Raw genomic sequence first — 15,113 nt, 5'->3', positions numbered from 1 at the left:
AATAAAAATCCAACTAAGACAAACAAAAATCCAACAATTCCTTAAGAATTGGTTATAAACTGATAACAGGGTTTGTGTTTTCTTATTCGTATTGGGTTCCTACATTACAAAGAATGAATAGGCGATTTTTTAAGACTGAAAGGTTTAATTAAGTTAAACCATTTTTCATATTTTATGCCGTTCTAATTTTAAGAACATTGGAAATTAGCATATTTGATTAAAAAATACTTCGTCATTCTCAGCAGTGGAACCCGGGAAGTCTGTTTGACACATAAGTGCACTACCATATCGTCATGCAGTGGAAATTATTTTAAAATTAGAATAAAAATTGTTGGAGAGTTCCAGAATACTCTGAAATGACACAATTAGGCCAAAAAAGCTAAAAGCTAAAAAAATAAGCTTTCTACATTTAGAATTCATGAAAGTGAAGAAGCAGTTTCGCTAAATACACTCGTTATCACGAATTAAGGAAAAAAATGGCTATAGCTCTTCCAAATGCTTTTATGGAGATCTATCGGAAGACAAAATGCAGAACAAAGTGAGATAAAAGTTAGCCAGATGGATAAATGTAAGTTCTTCGGTTTATTTTAGATTTTGGCAACGATTTCTAGCCTCAGATTCGACATCCAGAAGGTTCAGTCAAGAAATTAAGGAAAAAAAATGGCTGTAGCTCCCCCAAATGCTTCTATGGAGATCTATCGGAAGATAAAAGGCAGTACAAAGTGAGATAGAAGTTAGCCAGATGGGTAAATGTAACTCTTTCTGTTTATTTTAGACTTTGGCAAGGATTTCTAACCTCGGATTCAATATCCAGAAGGTTCAGTCAAGAAATTAAGGAAAAAAAAATTGCTGTAGCTCTCCCAAATGCTTCTATGGAGATCTATCGGAAGACAAAAGGCAGGACAAAGTGAGATAGAAGTTAGCCAGATGGGTAAATGTAAGTCCTTCTGTTTATTTCAGACTTTGGCAACGATTTCTAATCTCAGATTCGACATCCAGAAGGTTCAGTCAAGGACGGCCAAATACTACGACAAAAGATCAATTTTTATCGTTATATGCACGAGTCAGCTCAAAACTTTAGTGCAGTCATCAGAAGATTGGCGAAGTGAACTGTGAGTAGACGGCTTTACGAAAGTAATTTCTTCGCCATGCGACCAGCCATCAACGTGTCACTCTTGTCACTTCATTGACGGAAACGTTTGAGGTGGGAGCAGCAACATGCCCACTGGACGGCTGTATCTTCACAGAGTCCAAGTTCATCCTCCAAAGCGATAGTAGGCGTTGTTCGATTTGGGGAGAATATGGAAGTCGATAATATCCATCAAACATCCGTGAAAGAGATGCATACCGAGGAGGCAGTGTCTTTGTGACGGATGGTGCCTCTTTTGGGTAGACACATAGGCCAGGGGCAATACCATCGGTTACTGGAATTCCCGGCTGGAAAGTAAAACTGGGAAAGTTTCGTTCCATGGAAGTTCAATACCGTTCCATGAGCAATTTTCTTTAAACCGCTACGTTGTAAGCGGTTTCAAAACCGTAAAGGTAAAAGTTTTTTTTTTTTTTTTTAAACCGTAAACAAACTTCACGCTTAAACGTATGGGCAGATTGCTCCCGGTTATTTCACCACGATATTAGAATGAAGATTCTAACAGCGCAAAACTTTCAAGGCCATTAACCGTCTTTGCCAAAATTTGGCAAATGTGAAAATTGCTGGAAATTATGCCTTAAGTATAACAGAATCAAAGTAAATTCACAGATCTTTGGAATAATAGTTCAGTATACTTTTTTTATAATATTGAGGCCCGTTCCCGTGTCCTAGAATACGGAAATAGTTATGAGAATTTTTTTCAAAAATTTACTAAGGGTGTGGGAGAAAAGAAGGCAAAACTTACTTGTTGCTATCTGGGCAAGAGATATAATCTTTGCGATGTAATTTGTTTCGCTGAAGTCACACCTAAGTATATGTATCAAGTAGTTACGAAGGCATTTAACTTTCATATTGAAAATTATTGGAATTTCACTCATTCATATTTTTGCATCTGATATTGCTTTCCAAGCAAGTGAGGTATTGACTTTAATATATATTTTAACAATAGAAGGAAACACTTTAGTTCACTTACAGTGTTAAAGTTTATTTAAGCGGATAATTTTAAGCAATTTTCAGTTGGCAAGTACACAAAAGTTCATAACTGAATTGTTCCTATCGATTGCTTAAAAATATTTTGGAATTAATACCTCACTTGCCTGAAGAGCATAGCCAGACGCATAAATGCAAATAATAATGTATAAAGTCAAATTTAATTCCTTTTCTATATAAAACTTAAATATTTTTTTTTTATTTATCGTAATATATATTTTGATATATCGTCATATACATGGTGATTCTGAAATTATGGGACAAACTTGAAGAGAGGTAGGGCACATCATAAGAATTAAGAATTACATAGCAAACCATGCCTAGAAACTTTATCGTATGGCACATTCATTATGCTGTTATTATAAAATAGGTTCTATATTCTTCCAGAGCCAGACGATAAACATTTAAATTACAAGTGGAAATAAGTTAAATACACCGAAGAGCCATTAAATTATGACCACCCTCCATCTATAACAATGGACTCGCCCAGGTTTTCACGGTTTCTCCCCCAGGAACAATGTTTTCATGGGGCACATTAGGACCCATAATATTCATAGAACAATCCCTGACGTCTGCAAGCTACTTGAATATAGTTGCAGATCAGGTTCACCCATTCATGGCAACAGTTTTTTCTTCGGGGGATGGTGTTTACCAACAGGATAAAGCACCATGTTATAAGCGTCGAATCGTCATGGATTGGTTCGAGGAACATTCCAGTGACTTTCAAGTCATGTCTTGGCCCCCAAATTCACCTGACCTTAATCCAATAGAGCATTTGTGGTCCTACTTGGAATGCCAAATTCGTGCTGCCACGCTACCCCCTCACAATGTGAGGGAATTGCAGGACCAGTTGGTGAGCGCTTGGTACCAGATATCTCAGACTACCTATCAGCACCTTGTGGAATCAATGCCACGGCGGGTGGTTTTGAGGGCTTAAGGGGGTACTACATGTTATTAGCAGGGTGGTCATAATGTAATGGCTCTTCGGTGTATAAACACTACAATTATTTACGAACAAACGACGCCTATAATATAAAAATGAGGCAAAATAATTTTTCGAAGTGTTTTTACACTTAAGAATGTGAGAATTTGAAATACTATATAGTATTAGTTATTTTTAAAAGCAAATTTAGCCTTTTTTTATCCACGGGCTTCTCTGATAAAATTTTTATCATGAATGTGCCTTTCACGAAAAAGTGACAAGAAAGTATAAAATATTTTCACACTATCTCATTAAATAAGAAAGAAAACGGAACAGAATTTCAAGAATAATGCCAACGTTATTGTAAATATTTTGCTGGTGAAATATTAGATTTTAAGATTTCTTTTAGCCCTATACTGAATTATTTCATCAATTTGAATGATAATGAGTTAAAGTGCATTTTTAACCAATAATAATGTCAAGTCATTTTTTAAAATTAACTGATTCTTCTTCCTAAATGTCAATCATGAAATTGAACGAAGTGAAGAAAATATATTAGTTTATGAATCAGTACTCAACTAAAATGAAATGTTAATCTGCTGCAAAACATAATTAATATTTTTAAAATTTTTATTGAAAATGAAAACAAAAAGTATACTCATTTGTAGTGGCAAATTGATTCTTAAGGGAGGAAAAAACAAAAAATTTCATCAAAACTTGTCTGTTTGATTTCAGGTTGACAATCAAAGGCGTTTCTAACGAAGGTTTTTCAACACCTCTGTCTCCTTCCGCAATCAAACAGGTTTTGGCTCTTCATTCATCTGCCTCCCTCAACTGTGATTTATCAGATTTTAATACTTTTTGTTTTTATATACTTACATATCAATTTTAAGCTAATAATATGTACAAATTTTAATCTTCATGTTTGTTCATTTTAATTTTTGTTTTATCTATTGTTATTTACAATAATGTTGGTATTATTCTTAAAATTCTGTAACGTTTTCTTTCTTATTTAATGAGATAGTTTGAAAAGATTTTATACCTTTTTGTGAAAGGAACGTCCAAGAGAAGAACATTTACTAAAATTTATTTTTTACTCAGAATTATCTTTGGACAAACGAATTTTAAAAATGAGTAAAAATTTTAATCTTCATGTTTGTTCATTTTAATCTTTGTTTTATCTATTGTTATTTACAATAATGTTGGTATTATTCTTAAAATTCTGTAACGTTTTCTTTCTTATTTAATGAGATAGTTTGAAAAGATTTTATGCTTTTTTGTGAAAGGCACGTCCATGAGAAGAACATTTACTAAAATTTATTTTTTACTTAGAATTATCTTTGAACAAACGAATTTTAAAAATGAGTAAAAATTTTAATCTTCATGTTTGTTCATTTTAATCTTTGTTTTTATCTATTGTTATTTACAATAATGTTGGTATTATTCTTAAAATTCTGTAACGTTTTCTTTCTTATTTAATGAGATAGTTTGAAAAGATTTTTTACTTTTTTGTAAAAGGCACGTCCATGAGAAGAACATTTATTAAAATTTATTTTTTACTTAGAATTATCTTTCAACAAACGAATTTTAAAAATGAGTAAAAACTTTTTCAATTCGCTTAAAAAGTTCTTGAGATATGACGAAATATGCAAAACGTAAAATGGAAATTTAGGAGTCCGAACTTTGGATCGCTCTTCTGACCAAACTATGGAGAACATATTTCCCAGATTGCGGCTGCTTCCTATATTTTCGGGGTCAAAAATACGAATCCATTAAAAAAAATCCATATTTGTTCAGAGAAAGTACGCTTTTGTTTCCTATTTCATAACCTTAAAAATCATCTGCACTAATTAATTAGCATATTTGAGGTCACCCGCCTTGAACCATTAAGATTTAGTCATAGAATGTAAAGATCTGATCATTAGATCAAATGTTATTCAGAGTGGTCCGTTACCTTTTTCGGCGTGTTATATACATCAAATTCGACGCAGATTTGTTTAGAATTGTAGATTTGTATAAGATACAGTGCGCAAAATAAAAAACAGACTACCTGAATAACTTTTGATCCAGTAATCAAATTTTCCCATTCTAGGACTCAATTTTAATGGCTCAAGGGAATGACCTCAAATATGCTAATCAATAAGAGCAAAGAATATTTTAAGTTACGAAATCAGACACAAAAACGCACTTTTTCTGAATAAACATACCTTTTTTCCCCTAAGAATTCGGATTTCTAACCCCCAAAATATAGGGGTAGCCGCAGTCTGGGACATATGGTCTCAATGGTTTAGTCAGGAGAGCGATCCAAAGATTGGACCCCTTAATGTTAATTCTACTTTTTGCGTATTTAGTTATATCTCGAGAGCTTTTTAAGCGAAATGAAACATTTTCGCACACAATTATAAAATTCCTTTATTCAAAGATAATTTCATACAGAAAATAATTTTTAGTAAACATTTACTATTGTTTTTTATTATTTCAGTTTATTAATCTAAGAAATAAATTTTGAATTGCAATGTATGGAATTTTTTTACAACATTTTAAAGGCTGTAATTTTACCTGACAAAATATGAAATTTTAGTGAAATCGGTTGAATTGTTCCTGAGAAATTGATCTTCAAAAAGAGATATTTTAAAAAATTTGATATCTTAGGAACTATTTGACCGATGTCACTTAAATTTTGTATTTTAACATGTAAAATTATATTTTTTAAAATGATGTAAGAAGTTGCATACCTTACAATTCAATTTTTTTCGACTAATATTAAACAAAATAATAAAAAAAGTACTATATATTTATTTAAAAGTTATTTTTTGCTTGGAATTACTTCCAGATAAAGAAATTTCATAATTATGCGTAAAAAGCTATCAATTTGTTTTAACCAGATATGGTGAAATAAGACAAAAGTAAAATTAGCATCAAAAGGTCCAAGCTTTGGATACCTCTCCTAACCAAACTATTGAGACCGGAAGTGCTCCGAATTTGGTTTTAAAAACTTTTCGATATTATGCGAATGAATACTTTGATTTTCCCAGAGTCAAGTGTTTATATACATTTTCAATGGTGTTTTTAATTCTAAATACTAATAATGGAGAATGTTTATGCCAAGCTCGCAGTTATTTACAGTATTAAAGAATTGTGTTTGGCCCCAAAAACGCTACTTTTAACTATTCCTGCAAATCATCAAATAGCAGATAAACGAAAGGCCTAAGTTTGTTGTTGTCTGGCACGTTCTTAAACAGGCCAAAAAAGGGTCACTTATACAAACAGCATATGTACTTTTAGTTGCGTAAAAAAAGATAATTACGTTTTCATAAAGAGATTTGCATACATCTCTTAATTATATTTATTCATTTATAATCACAGTTAAACAGCCAACCCAATTTCAAACTTATGATTATCGATGTTCAAATCCGTAGCCTTGTAATTTTGAATCCAATCCAGAAGACAAGGGAACTCTTGGATCAATTGAAGGATGAATTTGCCTTCTGGAGTTTTTAATGGAATTTACCCGCATTTGCGTTACACGGAGAGGAAAACCAAGAAAACATCCGACATTCAACCTGACGGATTACAACTCTAACCCATGATCCAACTACCACTGAGGATATTCTAAGTTAGTACTAAGGTTGGTGCGGATTTCGCATAGAACTGACATAGCTGGGATTTGAACCAAGGTCATCTCACCGGGATTCAAACTCTCTAACTCCCGAATCATTATGGCTCCTCTTAATTATTTTTAAATAATTTTATAATATTTAGTATCTAATTCCGTTCGATTGAACCCAAGTAAAATTTGTTTAAAGTTCTCCCTGTCATGCGCCTAGGTTTGATAAAACTAATTTTATTTCGAAAATCGCTGATTGTATGCCTTCTAAATTAACAGTTCCTGTCGTACATTGTGTGGTAAAACTAACTTTGCTGACTTTTATGGGAGTTCTATCTTATTGTTATGTTTTGTTTTAACAAGTTTTGAGATTACTAAACACTAAAAACAGCGGCTACTAAAACATTAGCGATATTTACTGCAGATAGATAATTCCTTGGTGTTTCATTTGACCATTTTTTGTTGTAAAGTATAGTACTGAAAATTTTTGGTGTTAAACCCGAAACTTTTTGTTTTGATCTTTCAATTTTGCATTTGAATTGGTTTTCTAGAGTATTTAAAAATAATAATTAATCTTACTGAATGACATTTTCATAATTTATTGACACGTTCGATGCGTAAAGTGCCGAGTTCCTTAAAATAACTGAATTTAGATTTGAGAAATCAATTAAATAAAAACGGCAGAAAACTGCATGCGTTTGCTGCATAAGAAATATGGGAATTCATCCCCATGAGGGTTGTCAGTTAATTACAAAATTATTTGTAAAGTTTGTCAACCGATAGTGCTGCTAGCTGACAAAAAGTATAAAACAATGTTTCAAAAATTACCACAATTTACTGAAGAAACGTGAACAAAGGTAACAAACTCCCGGATTAATTCAATTGAAATAATCTGACATGCATCAGAAAACATTGTTTTATACTTTGTATAATGTAGGAACGCCATCTGTTGACGAAATGTGTAAATGATTTTTTAAATTCCATGAATATAAACAACTGTTTTCCCTATTAGAACTCACCAAAATCAATGTTTCTCGTTTCTTCCTTTTTTAATTGATTTTTGAAGTCATAGGAAAATGTTGAAACACTACGCATAGGCAATTGTCATCTTATTGAACAGTCAGTTATTAATTCAGATGATTTTTAATTAACAATACTTAAGGATACAGAATTATTTTGCATTGAAGCAGGTTTTACAACTCATTCACTCGACCCATAAACAATATAAATTTATATTGGTTCTCCATAATAGCAAATATAAATGGATGATCAGCCGTAAATTCTTGTGGTTCTATAACTGCTGTAGCAGTAGCGCCAACACCTGTCACTGCTGCAGCTTCACTCCCTTCTTCATTTACTACAACAACCGCTTTGTGTACTACTTCACTGACATAAACTCCTTTTTGTGGTGTTATGCCCGAGAAATCTGCCGATCCGGAGTTAAACATGGCCGTTGCACCCAAGGCTTTGAAATCTGAATTCAGTGTTCGTTGATATTCTATGCTGAATTTTGGTAACGTAACTGTGACCTCCGTTGCATACATTTGTTTCTGGATTTCCTGTATTTTCTCTGGCGTAATACTTTTTTCGAGTCGGTCAAGACCTCCACGTTCCTTTGGCAGAATAACAATCATGCTGACATTGTCTCCTTTGTATCCTTTGTATGGCAACTCTACAGCTTGTAAGTCCCCGTCCGATGCATAAGGAAATTTTGATGTCAGATGCATAAGTGGAACTTTCCTGGAATTGAAAGACATTATTAAAATTAAAAATAGTTCCTTTCATAACGAGAAGTTATTGACAGAAAATTTCCCCTGTAACAAAAGTTGCATGCCAAAAAAAGGGTAAGAAGAAAAATTAGAAAGGTGCATCTGACTTAGACTCTGTTGTACTATTTATAAAAAATCATTCTGTTAGCTCATAGATAAATAAGCTAAGGAAAACAGTTGTTTTATACTTTGTATAATGCAGGAACATCATCTGTTGACGAAATATGTAACTAATTTTTAAATTCCATGAATATAAACAACTGTTTTCCCTATCAGAATGCGACAAGCTCTAAATTTCTTTTTTCTTTCGTTTTTAATTGATTTTTGAAATCCTAGGAACACTACGTATACAATAAAGGCAATGGCATCCTATTGAACAGTCAGTCATTAATTCAGATGATTTTTAATTAGCAATACTTAATACAGAATTCTGTTAGCTCACAGATAAATAAGCTAAGGGAAAATGTAATGCATTAGTTATTTTATTTGAAAGCATTTTTTAAAAAGTCTTCTGCATAAACTGCCGTGCTACGTTTAATAAATGTATGATTGTTAATATTTGGTTGTTAATATAATTGTTAATATTATTAAAAAAATCCACGAAACTTACTTTGCTTTAGAGTTTGATCCATCATTATAGAAGTTCTCAGACTTTGTATTTTCTGTTTCAAACTGCGTTTTCCACGATCCTTTGAAATAAATAGCATTCACTATGAAAAATAGCGTGGATTTACTCAACTCACTTATGAGCTGTTTGATTTTTTCGTGGGTCTCCTTCTCTACGAAATTATTTATTTGTTCCACAATTTGAGCAGAATTATTTTCAAAATCAACTTCTTCGATGTATGCTCGGAAAAGATTTTGTACTTGATTTTTGTAGTCTGGATTTACGTTAAAGTTTTCTGCTAACAGCAATTCATTGGCAAGATACAAGATGTATTCTGGATTGGGTGATTGGTTTTGGGGTATAACTATGTTGAGGAATCGGTTGAAGGCCAAAGGAACCTCGCTGCTTTTCAGTTTAGCTGCATTGTATCCTAACGCACATCTGAGTTGCTAAAAAAGGAAATTATATTTAAGAGTGGTTCTATTAAGGAATGACAATGTGTTACATGAAAATATTTTACTGTTTATCAATAATACAAAAGGCTTAAAAAGAGAAATAACTACAAAGCAGGTGACATAGGGAAAAATAGAAACAGGGGGTAACATTTTTTGTAGAAAGTCTCTAGATGAGGTTGAAAATTATACGTATTATACAAGGACAAGAAACAGAAATAGTTCTCTAAATCATTTTATTTATTGTTTAGCAGTATATGCTACACATTTACTACCCAATGCTGCCAGAGAAGATACTCAAAAGATCTAAAAGGATGCTTTCTAGAAACACCTGGTAAGTTTGAGAAGGTGTGCCATTCTTTCACTTGTCTCTACACTGGGAAAAATCCGAATTAAATTATGATTAAAAGTACCTGCAACTTGGATGCATCATTCATAAAGTTAAATTTAAGGTAAAATCCATTTTTTCCGTAAAATTTTGTATCTTATATTTCACAGTAATAATTATTTAACATTTAACTGCAGTGATTTTACAATAAATATTTATTGTATAAACTTCAGTATATCAGATTATTTGCTCCGTGAGATTTCACGGCAAAATTTTTGGCAAAATTCGGTTCCGGTTATTTTTTATTGTGAAACTTTACGAAACAAAAAATTTGATGTACCATAATTTTTTTGTAATTGTAATTTGATCCAGAATTTTTTGGAGTGCAAGCGTCTGGGTAAAACATTGATTATCCCTGACAGTAGAATAGGTTCTGACTACTTGGAAATACAGTATAAATAGAATTAAATTTTTCTTTATAATGTGACTACATATACTTTGTAATCCCCTCTAACAGATTCGAAAAGTGTTCATGACTTCATGCTTCGATATAACATTTTATTTATTCATTTTTGTACATCAAACTCACTCATTCATTTTGTGATACGTATTTCTGAAGTATCATGTATAGGAAAAAAAGTGAAGATAATTAATTTGTTGAAATTGGAGTCATGTTTTTCGATTAAGAAAATTCTCAATTTATAAAGATTTATTTATAGTATATATTTTACGGATAAAGAATGGAAGCCCTTAATGTTCACGTAACCAAAATTATCTACAGATTAACTCGTTATACAAACATTCGTTAAAGTGCATTATCAAAAGTTTTCCTCATTTTACCTAGGTAATGAACACTTTAACGACTTTTACATCGTTAAGGTTCAAAAGTTTGTTTCTCTATTTCTATTGAATAATTTGTGGATTGTTTGATTAATTCTTTGATTATCGAAAACAAAATAGTATTATTTTAATTTAAGTGTACTTAAGCGTAACTGTTGTTTTTTCAAGGATCTTATTTTCTTTTTAATGAATAATAGGTAATCTACAGCTTAAGGAATGCTTTGTAAGCTATGTGCAGATTATCGAGGTAATTTTGAGATTACTTAGGTGTTTTGAGAAATTTCAGTACCATTCAGTAACTCTGGACATTACCAAGACAACCAGTGGAATAACTGATATCTGCACTTTAGCGTTAACAATATAATGAGAAAACGAACAAGAAAAAAAGGAAAATTTCATAGGTGATCCTCAAGTCGCATAACATTAAAAATAAATCTGATTACAAAATAATTGGATAAAATGAAAGGAAATGTAACGGTTTTTTGTAACAGATAGTGCTAATTACCTTTGCCGTGTTTCCTTTGGCTCCAGCATAAAGTATACCGAAAGCGGTAGATATGCTAAGAGGAGAGAAAAACACATTTCCAGAGCTTCCTTTTACTAGAAGATGGTAAAGATTGAGCCCTAGATAATTGTTGGCTATTGCCAATTTATTTAAATTATCACTGCAGCCTCTTTTTGGGGAGCTCATAACTACGTTGAATGCAATTATGAGAGAAAATAATATCAAAACTTTGTGAGTCATCGTTTAAAATACTCTGAAAATAAGAAATAAAAATAAAAATTATTTATATGTATTGATTTATTTTATGATGACAAATATTCCTCTTTTAAAATACATAGTGTTACAAATCAAGATGTTTACAAAATGACAAAATATATTAAAATTTTAATTCAGGAATATGTTTTGAATAATGTACTTAACTAGTTATGACATTTATACTAATTGAGCCAATAAAATAATTAGGAAAAAAACAGTTTAATATTCATGCACACTGTAAAAAATATCCGATCCATATACAGCATAAAGTACCGTTCCAAATTTTACACTTGCAGTTAATATTGTTTGTCGCATAATCTGGTAAATGAAAAATTGTAATAGGTAATAAAAAATAAATTCTCATACAATCAAATAAGAAAATTTGAAAATAATGAAAATGGAACACTTTTTACTGAAACTATATGCTGTAGTTGAAAATAATAATTTTATAAAATGCATTGAATCATTATAAGTGTTTTATTAAATAAATTCATAATAATTTCATTTTTTGGACAAGCATTTGCACGCAAATTTTAGTAGTAAATGACTGATATAGTAAACTTAATATATAAATTCGTTTATATTTTATTCAAAAAATTTAACAAAGTTAACAAAACTTAAAAGCAAAGTTAAAAATTTTACACAGTCAACTTTAAACACAAATTACTTGCTTTTGTTGAGAATCTAAATTTTATGAAATGTATTGAGTTTTTATAAGATCGATTCAAAAGTATTAATTAGTTTATTCTTTTTTTCCATGAACATTCGCCATTTTAATAATAAATGAATTAATATAGTAAATTTACTAGAATAGTAAATGAATAATTGTCGCATGTAATAAAAAATTATATTCGCTTATATTTAATTCAAAAAATGCTAAAAATTCAAACTTTAAGCACAAATTATTCGTTTTAGTTGAGAATATAAATAAAATAAAAAATTATTGAGTCATTATAAGTGTTCAAATAAATTCATAAGTTTCTTCTGTTTTTTTTCTCTCAAACATTTACACAATAAATTCAAATAGCGTAGGAATTATAGTATTTTAGTTATTAAGACAAGTCTCACCTTTTCAGTTAAGCCTCCTATTTCAAAGTCTGTTTCTGTCATGAAAGTCCTCTGCTACACTGTGTGATTGCTTTTATAATAGCTTTGCAAGCAAAGTATTAAGATTTCAGCTGCTTGAGAGGAAAAATAAATCTTCCCTGATTATGAATTTTCCTTTATCAGTTAAATCTGACAGCTCCATTTTCTGCATCCATTTCACTCGGAATGTCTATGTATTATTCACCTGTTTTCGATTCCGTAATTCCATTTGATTCTTTTATAGATATCATGTAATGTTCGTATTCAAAATCAGTTTGTTTGAGATACTGCATTTTATCGAATAATTTCAACGAACTTCATTAGTTTGAGTTCTGAGCAAACGTTTGTTAAGTTAACAATGGAATATTTCAATTAATTGTTTTGATACAGATTTCTTAGATAATCATATTTCTATTATAGATTTTATTTTATCATAGATTTATTCGAATAATTGCATTCAATATGAACAAACAATGCACTCAATAAATCACGATTTCATTGGATTCATATTTAAGCAGATCTTAGCTGGACTAACGAAACAAATTTACCAAATTTTGCATTCTATATTTCAGAAGAACTTAAAAATTACATTTATGGAAATTTAAATAATCGTGAAAAATAGTTTGACTCTGTCATTAATATGTAAATGATAAAACAAAATGAAAACATTTTAAAAACTTAAAATTAAAGAAAATAATTATGCTATTTTAGAACGAAAATAAAATACACATAAGTCACATAACTTTTGAAAGGAAATGATTCTTAGGAAATGATATAAGTTCATTAAAAAAGTTATCGCCCCATATTTTTTTACTTTCATTATTTTTTTTGCTCGTTTTTTGTTTTCAGAAAAAGAAATATTTCGTTTTCTTTTAACCCACTTCATAAGCGCAGATTTTAAAAAAAAAATTATCATATTTTGCTTTCTATGTTTCAGAAGAGTTTAAAAATTACATTTATGGAAATTTAAATAATCGTGAAAAATAGTTTTACTCTGTCATTAATATGTAAATAATAAAATAAAATCAAAAAAATTTTAAAAACTTCATTTTTAAATAAATGAAAAAAAATAATTATGTTATATTTTCAGAGTGAAAAAGAAAACATAAGTTGTATGACTTTTGAAAGACTTAAGAAAGGACAGAAATTGATTAAAAATGTTAAGCGCTCTATTTTTTTAATTATTTTTTTTTCTATTTTTGTTTTTTTTTCTTTATTTCAAAAAAGGAAATATTTTGTCATTTTCAATTCACTTTAAAAGCATAGAGTTTTAAAATTGTTATTTCATTTCATTAATGTCTTCTTTTTATTTTCGGGTTTTAGCTTTTTTAGGGAATGCCGTTTCAATAAAAGAGTGCAAAATTTTGCCAGACGCAAGAAAGAAATTCTAGCAAAATCACCATAGTTGGATGGTATAGACATTTCTAGTGAAAGAAACCACAATTCTAAGAATTAAACCAAATTAGGCGGTATTTAAGCTATTCATACAGCTTACCGGCTTTACCTTTCGCTGTTGTCACTGCTTACCGGAAATTCTGTTTTTCAAAATTTTAGTTCTTCTGTTTTCCAAAATTTAGTACTGTATCAGGAACATATCCGGAATGTTCTTAAATGCCAGTCTTCTGAGTGCTGATCTCCCCCTCTTCAAGAGGCTCTACAAGTTGCCCTGCATTCTGAAAACAGAAAAGTTTGAGCAGGTGCATAAGAACAATAGTGATCATATTATGTAGTGATAATAAAGTGGCTGTCGGTAGTAGTGGTTATGTTTACTCTTGGACAGTGAATATATCACTGATCTACTTCACAGTTCAATGTCCTTCGGATACACTATTAAGTAAGCATGATACTAATGTTTGGTATCATGCAACTTTATTTGTCTGTCATATGTAAAGGAAATGACAGAAAATCACTATTTGACACAAAGATTTAGCATTGTTACTTTAGTATTACATTTTACATATGTGAAGTCAAGTAATTCGTTTTTACATCATTTTTTTTCTTCGCGAGTGCAATTCTTGAGTGTACGCGCTTAACTATCACCTTGTCTATTCTACATAAATATTATTTGTTTTTGACCATTTTACTCTACCAATTTTTTGATTGGCTGTTGGTAAATACCAGCACTTGAATTTTTTTTGAGGATTATTCTACCAAACACTTTGTTCTGGTATATAGAGTGAACAAATATATCTAGTCTTTATTTTTTGTAAATTATCTCTTCAAAAAAGAAAAAAAAAATTTTTTTTTTTGCATCGTAATCTTTTTTGTCAAGGATATTAGTTAACGTGTTTTTTAAAGTTTTTTTTTAAAAGCACTGTTGGTAGTTATTCTCAACAACAAGCTCTTTTCTTGTAATGTTTATGAACCCATGGATATAAATGATTCATTCGCTCATTTAAATTTTAAAATTTTTCATTTGCTTTTATAGCAAAATGTGTGTTTATGTATATATGTATTTAAAGTTTTTTTTGATGCATGTGGCTTGTTATCTGTGCTCGCTTTTTTTTGTACTGTCTACTCACCCACTCACTGCTTAGGCAGTGACAACAACAATGCGATTTGTATCACAAGCATGTTATACAGCATCTCATCTTCCCAATCCTGT

The 15,113-nt window shown here is 30.5% G+C and overlaps 1 protein-coding gene across 1 annotated transcript; it reads right to left on the bottom strand.

Annotated features, from left to right (window-relative positions):
• Window positions 1–7,790: 7,790 nt before the first annotated feature.
• Window positions 7,791–12,649, bottom strand: LOC139425396 (intracellular coagulation inhibitor 1-like). The gene is made up of 4 exons (XM_071180130.1): window positions 12,491–12,649; window positions 11,168–11,420; window positions 9,046–9,491; window positions 7,791–8,406 (listed from the first exon to the last, which is right to left on the bottom strand). The coding sequence occupies exons 2-4, from the start codon at window positions 11,405–11,407 to the stop codon at window positions 7,860–7,862; spliced, it is 1,233 nt and encodes a 410-aa protein (XP_071036231.1). The 5' UTR covers window positions 11,408–11,420; window positions 12,491–12,649; the 3' UTR covers window positions 7,791–7,859.
• Window positions 12,650–15,113: the final 2,464 nt, after the last annotated feature.

The sequence above is a fragment of the Parasteatoda tepidariorum genome, chromosome 1 (genome assembly GCF_043381705.1).
Source record: "Parasteatoda tepidariorum isolate YZ-2023 chromosome 1, CAS_Ptep_4.0, whole genome shotgun sequence".
NCBI lineage: Eukaryota > Metazoa > Arthropoda > Arachnida > Araneae > Theridiidae > Parasteatoda > Parasteatoda tepidariorum.
The sequence above is the reverse complement of the archived record's forward strand: the minus strand, read 5'-3'. Positions and strand labels throughout refer to the sequence as shown.

Coding starts and splice junctions, on each gene's coding strand:
- LOC139425396 (XM_071180130.1), bottom strand. CDS start 11,407: ATGACTCACAAAGTTTTGATATTATTTTCTCTCATAATTGCATTCAAC. Junction 9,492..11,167: donor CCAAAGGAAACACGGCAAAG/GTAATTAGCACT, acceptor TTCCTTTTTTAG/CAACTCAGATGTGCGTTAGG. Junction 8,407..9,045: donor GGATCAAACTCTAAAGCAAA/GTAAGTTTCGTG, acceptor TTTCAATTCCAG/GAAAGTTCCACTTATGCATC.